We start from the raw sequence: 20044 nt of genomic DNA, 5'->3' as shown, positions 1-20044 counted from the left end.
TTTCCTTTTCCTCTTCCTTTCATCTGAGTCGATCAGCCCTACGTGGCATCGCCCCCTTTTCTCTCCCAGCAGGGCATTGGTACTAACTCCAACCCCTTTGTGCCAACATCCTTTACATAGTCACCCTCTTTGTACTCATTTTCCACCACATCTATCCTCCTCAACCCCAACCCTGGGTCATTTTCACCATTTTCCACTCTAGTTAACTCACCCTCCATAGGCAATATGTATTTATTTCAATGTTTGTTCATGTTCTTACAGATTTACTGTCATGAATACACATATTTTTTATTGAACACTATGTGCTTGGTATTATTACAATTATTGGAGATAAAGTGGTGAAGACAACAGACAAAATCCTTCCAGGAGTTTATATTTTAGCACGCAAAGCAGACAATAAAAATATAAATAAACTATATATATATATATATATATATATACACATAAAATAAGATAAAGTGCTAAGAAATAAGTAAAGCCCCGAAAAAAGAATCAGAGTCATGTGTGTGTGTGTGTATATGTGTGTCTGTGTGTATATATATGTGTGTGTGTGTGTACGTGTGTGTGTGTGTGTGTGTGTGTGTGTGTGTGTGTGTGTGTATGAAATAACGTTTGAGTAATGACTGAAGCAAGTTAGACAGAAACACAGGAATAGATTGGGGAAGAACATTCCAGGTCAGAAGAACTATCAAGTGCAAAGGCCAAAGGCAGGACCTTGCCTGGCATGTTTCATTTAAGGAAAAATAAGGAGGCCATCAACTAGAACTAAAAGGACTGCTGGGAGCTGATCGTAAAATGAGATCTACTAAATAAAGAGGAGCCCGATCAAGTAAAGGTTGATATGTCAAAGCATGGTCTTCATCTTTCATTCTGAGTGTAACAAGAAGTGGTTGCAAGATACTGCTTTTTAACAGAATCCCTAGGCCTTCTGTATTATGAATAGATGATAGAGTGAGAGCAGAAGTAGAGAGACCAGTCAGGAGATTATTGCAATAATCTGGGCAAGACTTAAGTCTTAAACCAGGATGCTGGCATTGTAGCTGGTAGAAGTATTTGGATTCTGAATTTGTTGTGATGGGGTAGATAGATCTTATTGAAAGATTGGATTTGGGGTAAGAGAGAGGAGTCAAGAATGACCCCAGAATTTTTGCATGAACATCTGGAAATATGAACTTCCATAATTGAGTTTGGGCAGATTGTAGAAGAAGCTGGTTTGGGGAGAAAAATCAGGAACTCAGTTTTGGACCTGTTAAATTTGCTATTTCTGTTGGATGTCCAAGTGCAGAAGTCAAGAAAATAGTTGAACATATGAAGCTGGCTTTAGAGGTGAAGTCCTGCCTGGCATGCACTGTGGTGCTTATCAGCATGTGTCATATGTGAGATTTAAATCATGAGACTGGGGTAGAACAACCTTGAAGAATTGGGAAGGTGAAGGGGAAAAGCACAGAAGACTAGGAATCAGTGTCCAGGAAAATGAGAGGACAGTTATGTCACTATTGTGTTCCAGAAACCAAGTGCAGAAACGTTTCTTAAGATGAGAGTGTGGAAAAACATAAAGGCCATTTATGTAAACGATTGTGATATACCTAAATCTACATAATTTGTTTTCTAGTTTTTCATTGAGCACTTTTTGAGACCAAGCAGAATCGCTCTGTATACATCTGTTCTTATGCTTCTACGGTGCACTACTCTTTGGCTTATACCCAACTTGCCAACCAACCAATGCCCTCTCCTGGTGCTGAATACCCAAGTTGGCTTTAGTTCCTCACTACCAGAGAAATCCTGCAGGTTCCTTACAAACCTGTGTGATAACTGTTTTGCCATAGACCAAGGAATGAAGTTTCAGGATATTAGGGCTTTCACCTTAACTCAGGTAAGTAGTCCCAGGTTCCTTTGTAGAGTGGCTTCTGCAGCCTACCCTACCTTCACGTCACCTCACATCTCCACCAACCATTGCCATAATTCAGCTCTCTAGTTTCTGGCAGTGTGAAGTTGGGTATAGTATGAAGTCTTTTATTTTAGTTTCTATTTCTCTGTCCTGTTGCTCTAATCCATGTTGGTTTCTCTTCTGGTTGGGTGTATGGTTGGTATTTTCATTTGCCCATCTATTGTGTTAGATCCCATGATTTTAAAATCTCTTTCTTCTTATTACATTTTCTTACTTTGTTAAAGAACAACTTGGTAGCTTCCTAAAATAGGATGCATGTGAGAGATAACTTGAATCTTTGTCTATGTAAAGACGTATCATCCTAACCTAACACTTCACAGTTTGGCTAGGTATTGAATTCTAGGATGGAAATAATTTGTTTTTCTAGAAATCTGAAGGTATGACTTTCCTGTCTTACAGCATCCAGTGTTGCTTTTAATAAATTTGGTATTTTAATAAATTTCTGATTAGTGATCCTTTGTATATTTTCAAAATGAGTATTCTAAAATGCTGTCCTTAACTACTTAACTCCTAAGACATTTATATTTTGTTAAGCTCCTGAAATTATTTTTTTGTATATGTTGTGAGGCAAGACTATCAAGAAATTTCTTTCCCCATATAGCTAGTCACTTGTCCCATTACTATGTGTTATTCACTGTAACTTTGAAGTTACCACTTAAAAATTTTTATTAATATAAAGACTCTACAATTATGTCTGCATTATTTATCACTTAATCTGCAATGCCCAGAACAGTGCCTGAAACATAATGATGCTAAAATAAATATTCATAGAATGAATAAGTAAACAAATTAATTTAAAACTATGCAGTAGTTGTCAAGGGATAGAAGCAAGTTGTGCATAGTTGAATTTTCCCAGACATGTTATTATACCCTCCTTGCCTTCAAACGACTGCTTTAGAATGCAAAGCAGAAAGCAAGTATCACAGAGAATTACAGATACTTTTCAATGGGAGTGTATAGCAAGGAAAAATAATATTTAGCTGGGCATATACTCCTTGCACAATGAGAACTGCAGAATTCCCATTGCTTCTTATTGCTAATAAGCTGATGAGTCCAAGTCAGTATCTTTAGTTTATGTCTCTCTTTCCTGAACTTCAGACTCAAATATTCAGACTCCCTCCTAAATGTGTATTTGCTTAAATACCTGGAAAACTGGACTTCCCCTTTTTCAGTGCCTTAGTCTTGCATTTTGGAAGTCATCCTTGGCTCATTCCTCCTCACTCTTTATATAAAGCTGAACTCAAACTAATTGCACTTTAATTTCCCTTAGCTCTGTTTACATCTTCCTTATGTCTTATGTTACTATCTTCCTTTAGGCCCTTATCATTTTTGGCTTGGGTTAAAATCTCTTGCTTAGTTCAGGAGTTTCCATCCCTACCCTACTCACCTATTATCCAGGGTGACTTTCTAAAACACGGATTTAATTCACGACCCTCTGCTTACTCTTCGATGGCTCTGGTTACCAAAGGTTAGGCTTTAAGCTTCTTACTAAGACATACGCACTTTTCCTCACACTACTCCACCTCTACCTTTGAACTCTGCCTCTTAGCCATCATAACCTATATGCTATTCTCCAAATAGGTCTTCCTTAGCTTCACTGATTTTTAAAATCTTGATCCTTTCCCAGGACTCAGTGGTGTCCTTGAATCCCCTTGCTAGTTTTTGTCCCACCCCTATGATGCTCCCATGTACTCCTTGTACATATCAATGTCATTATTGTTTTTATTATTATTATTGAGACGGAATCTCGCTTCATCACCCAGGCTAGAGTTCTGTGGCACAATCTCGGCTCACTGCAACCTCTGCCTCCTGGGCTCAAGCAATTCTCCTGCCTCAGCCTCTCAAGTAGCTGGGACCACAGGCGTGCACCACTTTGTCTGGCTAAGTTTTGAATTTTGTATTTTTAGTTGAGATGGGGTTTCGCCATGTTAGCCAGGCTGGTCTCAAACTCCTGACCTCAAGCGATTCTCCTGCCTTGGCCTCACAAAGTGCTGGTATTATAGGTGTGAGCCACTGCACCTGGCCATATCAGTGTCACTATTTATTACATTGTATTGGCAGATCCTGCAGCACCATAAAAATCATCTAGTTGTCTGTCGTAGTCTGTGCTATGTGCCTCCACTGCTTAGGTATAAGACATTGGATAGCTCCTAAATGTTGGGGCCTTTATTTTCTTTACTTTCCAGGCAGCTGCAGGAAGAAGTGCTTTGATGCATCATTTAGAGGCCTGGAGAACTGCCGGTGTGATGTGGCTTGTACAGACCGAGGCGATTGCTGCTGGGATTTTGAAGACACCTGTGTGGAATCAAGTACGAGTTCTGAGAATAAGTTTATTAGCATGTTGGTTGTGCGACCATTAATGCACGTCAATTTTTTTTTCTTTTCTTTCCTTTTTTTTCTTTTTTCTTTCTTTCTTTCTTTTTTCTTTTCTTTTTTTTTTTTTTTTGAGACAGGGTGTTCGTTACTCTATTGCCCAGGCTGGAGTGCAGTGGCATGATCACGGTCAACTCCAGACTTGATTTCCTGGGTCCAGTTGATCCTTCCACGTCAGCATCCTGAGTAGTTGGGAACACAGGCATGCGCCACCATGCCCGGCTAATTGTTTTTAATTTTTTTGTAGAGACAGGGTGTCACCATGTTGCCCAGGTTGGTCTTGAACTCCTGAGCTCAAGCAATTTTCCCACCTTGGCCTCCCACAGTGCTGAGATTATAGGCATGAACCACTGCATTAGGGCTGTGTCCAAATTTTCACCTACATACTTTGTGTATTAGTCCCCTAGGGCTGCCATGACAAAATACCACAGACTGGGTGTCTTAGCCAACAGAAGTTTGTTATCTCACAGTTCGGGAGGCTGGAAGTCCAGCTTCTAGGTATTGACAGGATTGGGTCCTCCTCAAGGCTCCAAAAGGGAATCCGCTCCATGCCTCTCCCAGCTTCTGGTGGGTTGCTGGCAATCTTCGGCTTGTGGCAGCACAGCCCCAGGCTCTGCCTTCATCTTCACATAATCTGTGTCTCTTTGTATAGTCTTCCCTCTGTCTGTGTCTATATTTAAAATTTCCCTTTGAATAAGAACACCAGTCTTGCTGGATTAAAGCTCACCTTAATGACCTTATTTTACTTGATTATCTGCAAGTTTTGTTTTTTTTTTTTTTTTTTTTTTTTAAACAGAGTGTCACTCTGTTGCCAGAGTGCATTGGCATGATCTTGGTGCACTGCGACCTCCACCTCCTGGGTTCAAGCAATTCCCCTGCCTCAGCCTCCCAAGTAGCTGGGACTACAGGTGTGTGCTACCAAGCCTGGCTAATTTTTGTATTTTTGGTAGAGACAAGGTTTCTCCATGTTGGCCAGGCTGGTCTTGAACTCCTGGCCTCAAGTGATCTCACTATCTTGGCATTCCAAAGTGCTGGGCCTCTGCAAGTAATTTGGAACCATTTCTAAATAAGGTCACATTCACAAGTAATGGGGGTTGGGATTTCAACATCTTTTTAGGGGATGCAACTCAACCTATAACACTTAGACACGGTCTTATTATCATTTCCCCCTTAATAATGCTAAATGCAGAATTCACACTTTATTTAACTGAGGTTGAGGAAAAACAGGCTATGGTAAATGAAATGCTGTCTCATTACGTATGCTTCGATGGAGTTTTACTATGGCTTAAGTTCAGCATCTTGTTTGTTTCATTTGCAGTGGTTCTCAAACTTCAAGGTGTGTAAAACTTACTTGAAAAGCTGGTGATTCTTGATCATTCTGATGCCAGTGTTCCACAGGGCACAATTTTAGAAACGCTGTTCTCTAGATGGAAAAGACAGCTTGCAATGTTTAACTCCTTAAATAATCTGGGAAGATGGTGGCAGCCGGCGGGGTGTCTAGTGGTTGGAGAAAAGATTAGAACAGTAGAGTTCTTTACATTATGTTCCCTGAAAAGGGCAAGAGGGAGAGGATAACCCAGTATAGATAGAGCTCTGTGTTCCTTTTACTTAATCTCCAAAAATCTTTTCTTTCTATGTAAATGAGAAATGCTGGGGAAGGAAGAAATCTATGTATAACTGGAGTGGACAGAAATTGCCTATTGAGAGTGTTTGTCTCAGGCCAAGGCTGACGTTGATTTTAGTCACTGTTTCCTAGCAGGTGGCAGTGCCAAGCCACCTTCCTCCAGCCTCTTGCTGCTTTTAGCAATGGGATTTATCGAAATTGTTCTCTTGCTAAATCCATAGCCTGAGGGAACCCCCGAGGCATGGGTGGGAGCTTCTCTATCACTGCTGTCACTTTCCACTGAGTGGTGCCTTGACCTACCTACATTCTCATAGACATGACTGTGCTCCTGTTACTTCTGCTGTCTGTCACCTTTTCTTCCTTGCTGCCTGTCCTTAGACAAGGCTGGACAAAGCTGCTCTTAGGTGGCAATAATCAGTCAGGGCCAGTGATTCTTCACCTCAGGGAGCTCCTGCTCTCGGGTAGGAATAGGACCTGTGTTCAGATTTCTCCAAGCTTGCAGTGTGCCTGCTAAGTAAACCTGGGTTGTGGTTTATAAAGCTGCATTTCTCCCTGCCACCTAGCTCATGAAGAAACCAGGTGGTTTGCCCCTCATTTGGCATTATGTATTTTCATGTAATAATACAAATAAACCAAGAATTTGATTGTACTATTATAGGAATAAAGAAATGAAATTCGTATCTTTTATATTGGAAACTGTAATGCTCAGAATTGAATTGTATCATTTTACAGCTCGAATATGGACGTGCAATAAATTTCGTTGTGGAGAGACCAGATTAGAGGCCAGCCTTTGCTCTTGTTCAGATGACTGTTTGCAGAGGGAAGACTGCTGTGCTGACTACAAGAGTGTGTGCCAAGGTAAGCAGAAGGATGTTGACTCATTGCCCCTGCGAGCTCAGAGGAACTCTGCGAGTTTCCTAGAGCTATGCAAGCCTGCAAAAATTAAAACAAGTCAGAGAATTTTTAGTCACTCCATGTAGAAAAGATCAAATGCGTTTACTGTGGAATGAAATGTGGTTCGTAACCAGGGAGGAGGAGAGCTCACAGTGTAGATATAGAAGAGAGATCTTAAAATTCCGTATTTGTCCGTAAGGGAAGGTCTTTTTCAATACAGTGACCTTGCCAGACACAGTTGTAGTTTCAGACACTGAGTGGCAGATCCTAAAGTTAAAATGTAGAGAATGAGGTTATCTAGTTCAGATATCATCTTGTTAAGCCAATGCTGTTATTTCCAAAACAAATGTGCCCTCAATGGTTTAAATTGCTAAGGATCCTCAAGGAGTTAACGTAGAGTCAAGATTAGAATTCAGGTTATTCAACTCCTTGTTCTATCCACTTCTGATTTTATAAGTGATGTGACTTTAAAAAAATCACCAATTCCTCCGAACAACTGATGAAATTTATGAAAAATGCATATATATACATATATATGTATATATATGTGTGTGTATATATATATATGTGTGTATATATATATATATATATCTCAACCAAATTTTTAAAGCTATCAATCCCTTTTTATAACCTCACACCAAACAGAGCTGGCAATTTTAATACTTTTGACAAAAAAGAGATTAGGTTGGATTCTGATTTCTGAAATAGGAAGAAAATGTTATAGTAGAAACCTTAACTATAATCTGCTAGTAGAAAATAAGTTGTGTACCAATGGATGAATCAGTTTTTATACAAAATATAATTGAAAATCAGCTGAAAAGAGTTATTGGAAAAGCCTGAAATGGTAACTCCTTTTTAAAAATAATAATTGCTCAATATTTAATATTCAATATTGCATCATTTAAAAGTTTCTTTAATTTCACAAGGCAAGTGTAGGTTCAAGTCTGCTTCTTTCTCTAATAAATTCACTGACCATGTTACCTCTGACTTCTCCAGTCTCCCTTCTTCTGCTCCAATTTGGTGACTTTGAACTTTTTAATCTCAGGATGGATCTTTAGGCCATGCAGTAATTTTTTTTTTTTTTTCTGAATTCACTGGTTACTCTGATGGAGTTAATGTAATCATTTTAGTTTATTTTTTAAAATAATATAAATGCTTTATCCCTCTGAGGATTTAACACTTAATATTTTAAAATGTTAAATGTGCCTACAGCTTTTAGAATAAAAAAAGTTAAGTGATTTTTGTCAAGATTGTATCTTCAAGAGTAGTTTGAGAGTTTTTGTCAAAATTGTATCTTCTGAAAGTAGTCTGAGAGAACTGAATCATTTTTGTGTGAGAAACCAGTTGATGACTTTTATATTTTGTTAGGTTTAGAATTTCTAAAAGCGTTGTGATAAATTTCTACCACATACAGGTGTAGAGAGAATATTATGATGTTTTCTAAGTCTGTCATCTATTTTCAGCAGTTATCAATTCATGGCCAATCTTGTCTTACGTTGACAAAGTATAATTTTGAATGTAAAATGGACACATCAAAGAGTTACTAAAGCATTTATAAGTTAACCAACTAGAATTAAAGCTGGTTCAAAGCGAATAAGAAACTAAGCTACAAAATACGTATATAAGACTGAAAGAATGTTGGAATAGAATCACTAAAACTGTATCTTTGGTGGGACAAAAATGAATTGTATTTCTATAGGACAGTTTATTTGCTACCAGGCATAAATCAGTTATGTTGCTTTTTGTTTTCTACTAGTTACCTATTACTCTTAAATAAACAACTTGTAAAATGAATAATAAAAAGTAAGCTGGATAAAGATACATACCCCTTGGTAATTGGATAATACATTGTTGGGCTTTTTAGATAATTCCCAGAATGACATTAAAATGAAGTCTAGTGATCAGTGTTCTTGCCTATTTCCACGTTTTAGGTTTTTTTCTTTAACAAAGTATACTCATCATTACTCCCAACCTCTCTTCCATAATTTTAGATTGCTTCAAAGCAAAACCTAGAGTATCATTCATCTAAAATAAGTATTTAGATACATATTTTAAGTACATATCTAAAACCATAAAGATTATTTCCATCAGGAGGTATATCGTGTCTGCAGGTGTGTTTTTTGGGATATGTTAGCCATTGATAATCATTGCCTAGATCCACTGGGGGTTACAGGTAGTGACAGTCATAGTGTGTCATTTCTACTTCACTAATTAGCTAGAATGTTCTACAATGAGAAATATTCATGTAGTGAATTTTTTGGTTTTGCTGATTTTTGTTTTTAAACATTTGTTAAATTTCCCCATTTGATATCAGTTATTCTTGTTGGCTATTTCTTTCTTTCTTTTTTTTTTTTTTTTGATACTTTCCTTTTCTCTTTTTTAGACTGTACATCTATAGTTATTAAATCACTTTATTAAATCCATTTATCCTAGCAGTTGGGAAAATACTGTTATTGAGGGGGAAAAAAGTTATCAAGAAGAGAAGAATTATCTTGTTTTCATTTAAAAGAATCCCTTTTGGGGCCAGGTGTGGTGGCTCATGCCTGTAATCCTAGCACTTTGGGAGGTGGATCACTTGAGGTCAGGAGTTCGAGACCAGCCTGACCAACATGGTGAAAACCCGTCTCTACTAAAAAATACAAAAAATACAAAATTAGCCTGGCGTTGTGGCACATGCCTGTGGTCCCAGGTACTTGGGAAGCTGAAGCAGGAGAATCACTTGAACCTGGGAGGCAGAGGTTGCAGTGAGCTGAGATCACACCATTGCACTCCAGCCTAGGCAACAACAGTGAAACACCATCTCAAAATAATAATAATAATAAAAGAATTCCCTCTGTTTCTCTTGGTAAAGATAGACTTCCTGGTATTCAGTTATTGCAGATTACTGGTCTCTGCAAGTCACTAGAGACACTGCCTTTGCCAACAAGTGAAAATGCACTTTATGTGTTTTGGAAGAAATTAGTCATGGGAGTAACACAAATTAAGTAGTTTGGGAAGATCATGTCAATTGGACACTTGCTTCTCTTTTCTAGTCTGTGGTGCAGCATGTATAAACATTTCTATCTTATGCTTTTCAGGAGAAACCTCATGGCTGGAAGAAAACTGTGACACAGCCCAGCAGTCTCAGTGTCCAGAAGGGTGAGCAAGACTGATATAGGGATTTTTATCTTCCTTTAACAAAGGTGCACAGGAGAATGTAGTTAGTTGAGACACAGAGTGGAATTTCCTCCACTTTGTATACATTTCAAAACAGAAAAGTTCACAAAGGATTAGATTTCTTGCAGCTTCCAAGTCCTAATGGACTTCTGTTTGCTTTATTTTTTACAAAGCCTTTTTTTTTTTTTACTTTTTACAAAAGGCGTTGTAAAAAAATAAAGCAAACAAAAAAAAGCTTCATATTAATTTATTATATTCACATCTTACAACAACAATTTTATTTTGTTTTTGTTTTAGAGACAGGGTCTTGCTCTGTTGCCAAGGCTAGAGTGCAGTGGTGCAATCACAGTTCACTGTAGCTTTGACCTCCCAGACTCAGGTGATCCTCCCCACCTCAGCCTCCTGGGGAGCTAGGACTACAGGCATGCCACCAGGCTTGGCTAATTTTTTATTTTTCTCTCCCTCTCTTTTTTTTTAGAGAGATGAGGTTTCATTATGTTGCCCAGGCTGGTCTCAAACTCTTGAGTTTAAGTGATCCACTCACCTTGGCCTCCCAAAGTGCTGAGATTCCAGGCATGAGCCCCTATACCCAGCCACAGTAATGACTTTAAAAAATTGGTTGGAATATTAAATAAGTAACACTCCAGAGATCTAGATTGAAATCACTTCTGCCAGAACTCCTTTTCCTTTTTTAAATAACTTAATTTCTGCCTTGTTTTAATAAAGATAGGGTCTCGCCATGTTGCCTAGGTTGAACTTGATCCCCTGGCCACAAGCAATCCTCCCTCCTTGGCCTCCCAAATTGTCAGGATTACAGGCATGAGCCACCATATCTGGCCAGAATTCTTTCCTGTTAACATCTTGGCACCTCAAATTTCTTCTTACTAAGGGCAGGGGGAGAGGTTTGTGCAGGCCTTGAAATGAAAGAAAGTCCCTGAAGGGTGAATGAGGAGGGCTTTGTCATTAGGCACAGGTGATAAACACGTGATACCCCTACTCCACCCCTCCCATGCATCACCTCAAGCCAGCATGGATTCCACTTTTCTCCATCCACTTCTCCGCCCTTCACACTTTTCCGGGCCAAGTAGTGGAAGAATGGTGGTAAGGTGGATGAAATAGAAAGGAATACTTGGCTTTAGAAAGAATTGGTAGAGGCAGTTTTTAAATTTAAGTTTATTATTATTATTATTAAAAGATAGGATCTCACTCTGTCACCCAGGCTGGAATGCAGTGACATGATCATAGCTCACTGAAGCCTCCAATTCCTGGGCTCAAGCTATCCTCCCATCTCAGCCTCCCAAGTATTTGAGACTACAGGCATGGGCCGCCACACGCAGCTAAACATTTTTTGTATTTTCTTCTAGAGACAGGGTCTCACTATGTTGCCCAGGCTGGACTCAAACTTCTGAAATTTGGGAAGCGGGCTTCCCAAAATTCTGGGCATGAACTACTGTTCTGTGCTGGTCAATGGAGGCATTCTTTTTTTTTAAGACAGGGCCTCATTTTGTTGCCCAGGTTGGAGTGCAGTGGTGTGATTACGGCTCACAGCATCCACCACCTCCTCGAGTCAAGCAGTCCCCTCACCTCAGTCTCCCAATTAGCTGGGACCACAAGCATGTGCCACCATTCCCAGCTACTTTTTGTATTTTTTGTAAAGAAAGTGTTTTTCCATGTTGCCCAGGCTGGTCTTGAACTTCTGGGCTCAAGTGATCCTCACCTCTTAGCCTCCCAAAGTGCTGGGCTTACAGGCATGAGCTGCTGTGTCTGGCCCAGTGGGGGCATTTTTAAATAGTGTTATTTCATTTTAAAAATGTGTATGGATAAGGCATCTGTTTTTGTCCCATGCAATTTTGGTTTGTAGCTCAGATTCTGCTGCTCTCTTCACACCTGGTGGGTGGAAGAGTAAAGGATTAGAATAAAATGAGATGAGTTTGAGTCCTGATTTTGCCTGTAGGTCTTTTGCAATAATCACTTCTCTGAGCTTCACCTATGAAACTGAAATAACAACAGTGTCAGGGTCAGAAGATTTCACGTGAGGATTAAATGACCTAAAGCAAGGAAAGATTCTTGGTGAGTTATCAAACGGTACATTCATTTTAGTTCTAGTGCAGGATACATAATAGGTACTCAAGAAATTGTTAATATTTTTCTGGTGAAATTTTTCTTTAGTCATTTGTTTTATTAGATGAACTTGATACTTGAATCTATTAAGGTGTGCCCATGGCCTTTTCTCATGGTTAAAATTACACTGTCAATTCATCTCTAAAGAGCATAGTAATACAAGCTAACATTCATATAGTTCTTTTTATGTACCAATATGTTCTTTGCACCATAGTCATCTTATACATTAGTCTTTATAAAAACCCTTTGAGGTAGGCTCTATTATCTCCATCCTCATTTTACAAAGAATGAGATGAGGCAAAAGCTGTGAAATCACTTGCCCAGTGCTACCTTGCTAGTGGTTGTTGGAGGCAGGAAGCAAACCCAGGCAGCAAAGACCCAGAGTCTCTGTGGCATGACACTCCCTCAAGTCATATCATTTTTACTGCCTCTGATGAAGCTCAAATAAGAGCTCACTCCATGCCAAGAACTGTCATGTCACATCTGTTATTTCACCAGGATCAGGTAGCTTACCCAAGGTGACCCACTGCCAGTAGGGGCAGAGCTAGGCTATTGGCTCACATCTGTCATTTAAGAGTCTAAGCTCCTTACTATACTATGACCACTAGCAAAATAGTAAAGCAAACAAGCAAAGAGAAATACTAGCATAAATGTCTGGCAAGAGGGCTTTATGTAATGTCTTCAGCCACTAAAATTTTTACCAGCAAATATTTATAGTGAGCAGAATCATCACTGTCCATTTTCTAGTGGTTGCTGGAGGCAGGAAGCAAACCCAGGCAGCAAGGACCCAGAGTCTCTGTGGCATGACACTCCTTCAAGTCATAGGCTGAGCCTGTTAACACTATGCAATTCACCAGAAGAAGGGGTAAGGGGGTGAATAAGGGAAAGAATTGTTTGAGGCACCAAGACTCCCCTTCCTGTTGATAACTAGGAGGAGAGAGACAGTAGGTGAGCAGGGAGGTTTTTACTAAAGTCTTTGTAAAGACTCAACAAACCTAGACAACTCAGCCCAAATGATTAGTTAGAATGTCCTACTCCAAACTGGCAAATCACTGTCCACCTGAGGATCTGAGAGCTGGAGCAGCATCCCAGAGAAATTACAGGACTGATTTGGCAACCTCAAAGCAAGACAAGACTAGAAAGGAACCTAGTAAGGAAAGGGGTGGTGGTGGTGGCCAGGAGGACACTGGCTGTCTCCTGCTATCCACTAATTCCCTTTATTCCATTGAAGTCATTCCTGCTCATACCTTCCATCCCTGCATAGAAAATGGACAGTGATGATTCTGCTCACTATAAATAAATAATAAATATTTACTTACATAAAGCCCTCTTGCCAGATATTTATGCTAGTATTTCTCTTTGCTTGTTTGCTTTACTGTTTTGCTAGTGGTCATAGTATAGTAAGGAGCTTAGACTCTTAAATCAGACAGATGTGAGCCAATAGCCTAGCTCTGCCCCTACTGGCAGTGGGTCACCTTGGGTAAGCTACCTGATCCTGGTGAAATAACAGATGTGACATGACAGTTCTTGGCATGGAGTGAGCTCTTATTTGAGCTTCATCCCAGGCAGTAAAAATGACATGGATGCAATGCTCAAATCTTTTAGCAATCAGAGAAATAAAAATGAAAAGAAGATACAACTTTTACTCCATGAAATAATCAATACATCATGATTTGTATAAAGTCCTAACCACCAGTCTTGTTTATGAAGGTACTGTATAAGTTAATATAAACTGTTAGGAATTAATTGTGACAATATTTTAGTCTCCTTTGAAAGTTTGTCCCAAAACCAGGAAATGTGATCCTTATGAATTTATCTTTAGGAAATAATTAAGGGTGTTTTAGCTACAAGAATGCTCATGTCAGCAGAATGTGAAATGCACTCTCTAATTAGCTTGAACAGGCAAGCTGACCATTAAAAAAGGGGTGCATTGACTCTTTGGATTCCACAATTGACCCCACAGACAGTTGACCCTGTCTTTAATCTTCAAGGTTATTTTAATGGCATATTTATGAATATAAAATTTTTAATCAGTTATGTTAATGACTATAAATAAAGAAGTGTTTTCCCATGTAAATTGCATTAGGCCACTTTAATTTCTTCATAAATTTTCTGCACATTGCAGTTCAAACAGTTCCAGTTTTCCATTTTTATTTTTAAATTGAGGTATCCTAATTCATACACATTGAAATGGTCTTTTTTTTAATTTTAATATTTTATTTTATTTTCCCATTTATTTTATTGCATTTTAGGTTTTGGGGTACATGTGAAGAACATGCAAGATTGTTGCATAGGTACACACGTGGCAGTGTGATTTGCTGCCTTCCTCCCCATCACCTACATCTGGCATCTCTCCCCTTGCTATCTCTCCCCAGCTCCCCACCCAACTGACCCCAGTGTGTAGTGCTCCCCTCCCTGTGTCCATGTGTTCTCATTGTTCAACACCCGCCTATGAGTGAGAACATGTGGTGTTTGATCTGCTCTTCTGTCAGTTTGCTGAGAATGATGGTTTCCAGGTTCATCCATGTCCCTACAAAAGACACAAACTCATCGTTTTTGATGGCTGCATAATATTCCATGGTGTATATGTGCCACATTTTCCCTGTCCACTCTATCGTTGATGGGCATTTGGGTTGGTTCCAGGTCTTTGCTATTGTAAACAGTGCTGCAATAAACATTCGTGTGCATGTGTCCTTATAGTAGAACGATTTGTAATCCTTTGGATATATACCCAGTAATGGGATTGCTGGGGTCAAATGGAATTTCTATTTCTAGGTCCTTGAGGAATCGCCACACTGTCTTCCACAATGATTGAACTAATTTACACTCCCACCAACAGTGTAAAAGTATTCTATTTCTCCACATCCTCTCCAGCATCTGTTGTCTCCAGATTTTTTAATGATCGCCATTCTAACTGGCGTGAGATGGTATCTCAATGTAGTTTTGATTTGCATTTCTCTGATGACCAGTGATGATGAGCATTTTTTCATATGTTTGTTGGCCTCATGTATGTCTTCTTTTGTAAAGTGTCTGTTCATATCCTACAGCCACTTTTGAATGGGCTTGTTAGTTTTTTTCTTGTAAATCTGTTTTAGTTCTTTGTAAATTCTGGATATCAGCCCTTTGTCAGACGGGTAAACTGCAAAAATTTTTTCTCATTCTGTTGGTTGCCGATTTGCTCTAATGACTGTTTCTTTTGCTATGCAGAAGCTGTGGAGTTTGATTAGGTCCCATTTGTCTATTTTGGCTTTTGTTGTCAATGCTTTTGGTGTTTTGGTCATGAAGTCCCTGCCTACACCTATGTCCTGAATGGTTTTACCTAGATTTTCTTCTAGGGTTTTTATGGTGTTAGGTCTTATGTTTAAGTCTTTAATCCATCTGGAGTTAATTTTAGTGTAAGGTGTCAGAAATGCATCCAATTTCTGCTTTCTGTACATGGCTAGCCAGCTTTCCCAACACCATTTATTAAACAGGGAATCCTTTCCCCATTGCTTGTTTTTGTCTGGTTTGTCAAAGATCAGATGGTTGTAGATATGTTGTGTGGCCTCTGAGACCTCTGTTCTGTTCCATTGGTCTATATCTCTGTTTTGGTACCAGTACCATGCTGTTTTGATTACTGTAGCCTTGTAGTATAGTTTGAAGTACAGTAGTGTGATGCCTCCCACTTTGTTCTTTTTGCTTAGAATTGACTTGGCTATGTGGGCTCTCTTTTGGTTCCATATGAAGTTTAAGGTGATTTTTTCCAGTTCTGCGAAGAAGGTCATTGGTAGCTTGATGGGGATAGCATTGAATCTGTAAATTACTATGGGCAGTATGGCCATTTTCACAATATTAATTCTTCCTAACCATGAACATGGAATGTTTCTCCATCTGTTTGTGTCCTCTCTTATTTCGTTGAGGAGTGGTTTGTAGTTCTCTTTGAAAAGGTCCTTTACGTTCCTTGTTAGTTGTATTCCTAGGTATTTTATTCTCTTTGTGGCAATTGTGAATGAAAGTTTGTTCTTGATTTGGCTCTCTTTAAGTCTGTTATTGGTGTATAGGAATGCATGTGATTTTTGCACATTGATTTTGTATCCTGAGACTTTGCTGAACTTGCTTATCAGTTTCAGGAGGTTTGGGGCTGAGACGATGGGGTCTTCTAGATATACAATCATGTCGTCTGCAAATAGAGACAATTTGACTTCCTCCTTTCCTATTTGAATGCCCTTTATTTCTTTTTCTTGCCTGATTGCTCTGGCTAGAACTTCTAATAATATATTGAATAGCAGTGGTGAGAGAGGGCATCCTTGTCTGGTGCCACATTTCAAGGGGAATGCTTCCAGTTTTTGCCCATTCAGTATGATATTGGCTGTTGGTTTGTCATAAATAGTTTTTATTATTTTGAGATACGTTCCGTCAATACCTAGCTTATTGAGGGGTTTTAGCATAAAGGGCTGTTGAATTTTGTCAAAGGCCTTCTCTGCATCAATTGAGATAATCATGTGGTTTTTGTCTTTGGTTCTGTTTATGTGGTGAATTATGTTTATAGACTTGCGTATGTTGAACCAGCCTTGCATCCCCGGGATGAAGCCTACTTGATCATGGTGGATAAGCTTTTTGATGTGCTGTTGCAATCGGCTTGTCAGTATTTTATTGAAGATTTTTGCATCTATGTTCATCATGGATATTGGCCTGAAGTTTTCTTTTCTTGTTGAGTCTCTGCCGGGTTTTGGAATCAGGATGATGTTGGTCTCATAAAATTATTTGGGAAGAATTCCCTCTTTTTGTATTGTTTGGAATAGTTCCAGAAGGAATGGTACCAGCTCCTCTTTGTATGTCTGGTAGAATTCAGCTGTGTGAAATGCTCTTAAGTGTATAATATAATGCAATTTGGAAATTCATGAAGTTATGTAACTCACCAATATAGAATATTTCCACAATCCCAGAAATATGTCTCATGTTCCTTCTCACCCTTAACATCCCAAAGACAATCACTGTTCTGATTTCTATCATAATACATTCCTGTTTTAGAATTTCATGTCAATGGAGTTAAACCACAGGCTGTCTTAGGTCTGGAAACCGAATAACTTTCCAAATTGGAGAGTACTCGAAGTGCCCACGGACAGTAGAATAAGTTTTGTATTATTCATTCATTAGAATATTAGCCATGGAAATGAATGATCCATAATTACTTGCAACAATATGGAGGAATCTCTTTTTTTTTTTTTTTTTTAAAGACGGGGTTTCACCGTGTTGGTCAGGCTGGTTTTGAACTCCCGACCTCAGGTGATCCGCCTGCCTTGGCGTCCAAAGTGCTTGAATTACAGGCGTGAGCCACCACGCCCAGCCGAGGAATCTCAAACATAACGTCAAGTACAAGAATTGAGACTCGACAAAATGCATACTATATGATTTCATTTGCATATAAATGTAAGTACAAAAATAGACAAAGCTAATCTATGCTGTTGGAAATCAAGATACTGATCATTCTTGGTGGGATGTGGTTTGCAGAGTTTAGTGACCAGAGGAAGCAGAAGCGGCCTGATAATATTCTTTCTTCATCTGGGTGGTGACTACCCAGGGAGCTCAGTTAGTGAAAATGTATCAAACTATACATCTGTGAAATGTGTGTGTGTGTGTGTATCAGAGAAATAAAATTGTAGACCAGGTGCCGTGGCTCACACCTATAATCTCAGCTCTTTGGAGGCCGAGGTGGGCAGATCACTTGAGGTCAGGAGTTGGAGACCAGCCTGGGCAACATGGTGAAACCTGGTTTCTACTAAAATTTAGCCCGGTGTGGTGGTGTGTGCCCATAATCCCAGCTACTCAAGAGGCTGAAGAACAAGAATTGGTTGAATCAAGGAGGCAGAGGTTGCAGTGAGCTGAGATTGTGCCACTATACTCCAGCCTAGGTGATAGAGTGAAACTGTGACTGAAAAAAAAAATTAAAAATGAAAATAAACAAAATTACAGTGTCTGTCTATGGCCCAAAAGTTACCACAATTATTTTGCCTGAAAGACAGGTCTAAAAAAAGATTTCAATGCTTTTGAGGTATATATAAATATCCCGAAGTCGTAGAAGAAAAAGTCAAAAAATGTGGAGTTTTAGAATAATAAAACATCTCAAAACTATAGAATTTCTAAATTCCATATCAGAATGATCTCCAAAAGATGGTAGAATTTAGTAATCATTACTTAACCCAGAACTATTTTCTTACTGTACTTTCTAAGAATTTTCTAACTTAGAGAATTGTAAGTAGCAAAGAAAAGTATATATTTTTAAACAATCAAAACAATGAACACATTTTTTTTTTCATTTTCAGGTTTGACCTGCCACCAGTTATCTTGTTTTCTATGGATGGATTTAGAGCTGAATATTTAGACACATGGGATTCTTTAATGCCAAATATCAATAAACTGAGTAAGTCTTCTATAACTAGTGGCATACAAATGGTAAAGACATAGAGTCAACATCTGGATGATGCAACTTTTTTTCTGACTTTTAACCTTAGTGGTTTGTCTTAGCTTAGATCCTCTCCGACTTTACCACATGGTATCTTCTTTCTGTTGGAAGTGTATTTTCACACTTTCTGGCATCTCCTACCTTTATTTTGGTAGCATGTTCATCCTTCTGTTTGTTTATTTTGATTTGTTTTGTATTTGAATGTAACTTCTGTCCTGTGGAAATCTGTTCGTGTGTACTGCCTTGAAAGTGATGTTTGTCAGACCTGGGTTCTGGGTCTTAGCAAGGTGGATATAACAAGGACCGGATCCAGAAGGAGCCTGGTGGAGTAGGCAGACCCAGCACCTCCCACCACTTCAGCAGATGTCAAATCCAGGATCTATTCCGGTTCCAGAATGGAACTGCCTACAACCTGGCCCTACCACTTGCTAGCTCTGAGGTCTCAGGTAACTTTCCTTCACCTTTTAGTGCCCCAGTCTCTTCATCTGTGAAACGGTGACTTCCCACCTGATAGGATTACTGTGAGAATGTGCACGTAGCATTTTAAAAATAGCTATTTGACATGTGGTATACACTGGATGTGTCACGCGTACTGCTCGCGCAAAGAGACTGTCAGGCAGGCTTTATGTGGGCAACAAGGCCATTTATTTCGTGCGTGGGTGCAAGTGGACCAAATCGGAGAAAGAAGTTAGGCAAAGAGGGTAGGAGAGGGAATTGGTTATATAGGTTGGAGCAAATGGTCCACTAAAGGTGGTAATCTATCTTAGGGAGGGGGAGGACATCACAGGATGCATGGTCACAAGGTAGGGGTCATTTATTACAATCAGGCATGATCACAAGGGTGGGGAGTATCAGTTGCAGTCAGAGGGGAGGGTGCGGTAGATTACATAGTTACAGGGGTGGGGGTCTTGAGAAACCCAATGTCCGGGGGGAAAGTTTTGTAAGGCTGAACAGGAATAATGGATGCGGGTTGTAGAGCAATTAGTTGAGGCAGGAACAACTTGTTTTACTTCCTTCTGTGGCAACCTGGTTACTTGTGGTTGCTTCAGACTTTTTGGTTCCTGGAGACCATTCAGAGTGAACGTGCGGGTCACCAAGGCTAAAATGGCCAGGCCTGGACTTAGAGCTCCAACAGGGTGGTTTTAAGTTATTGTTATAATTATTTTATTATTAGCTTTATTATAATGTACTTCTGTGTTAGGATACTTGGACTTCACACAATTTAATAAAGGTAGTAATAAAGAGAAGTTGAGGCTGGATGTGGTAGCTCATGCCTGTAATCCTAGCACTTTGGGAGGCCGAGGCTGGAAGATCCCTTGAGCTCAGGAGTTTGAGACCAGCCTGGGCAACATAGTAAGACCTCGTCTCTATTTAATTATATATATATATATATAAAAATATATATATAAATTATATGTAATTATACGTATATTTTATTATATATATTAAATTATATATATATATAATTTAATATATATAATATATA

General features: G+C 39.1%; 1 protein-coding gene across 3 annotated transcripts in view; it reads left to right on the top strand.

Annotated features, from left to right (window-relative positions):
- The window catches only part of ENPP3 (ectonucleotide pyrophosphatase/phosphodiesterase 3), a 96869-nt gene that overhangs the window by 8978 nt on the left and 67847 nt on the right, over positions 1-20044 (top strand). For all 3 annotated transcript variants that reach the window (XM_032274762.1, XM_032274763.1, XM_032274764.1), the window contains 4 exons: positions 4135-4257; positions 6678-6803; positions 9917-9977; positions 18419-18516. In XM_032274762.1, coding sequence (XP_032130653.1) covers positions 4135-4257; positions 6678-6803; positions 9917-9977; positions 18419-18516 — 408 coding nt within the window. The remainder of the gene's footprint in view (positions 1-4134; positions 4258-6677; positions 6804-9916; positions 9978-18418; positions 18517-20044) is intronic.

Source organism: Sapajus apella, unplaced genomic scaffold, assembly GCF_009761245.1.
Source record: "Sapajus apella isolate SASKATOON/1434 unplaced genomic scaffold, GSC_monkey_1.0 scaffold6, whole genome shotgun sequence".
In the NCBI taxonomy this organism is placed as follows: domain Eukaryota; kingdom Metazoa; phylum Chordata; class Mammalia; order Primates; family Cebidae; genus Sapajus; species Sapajus apella.
Note: the sequence above shows the minus strand (reverse complement) of the source record. Positions and strands in the feature narration are given on the sequence as shown.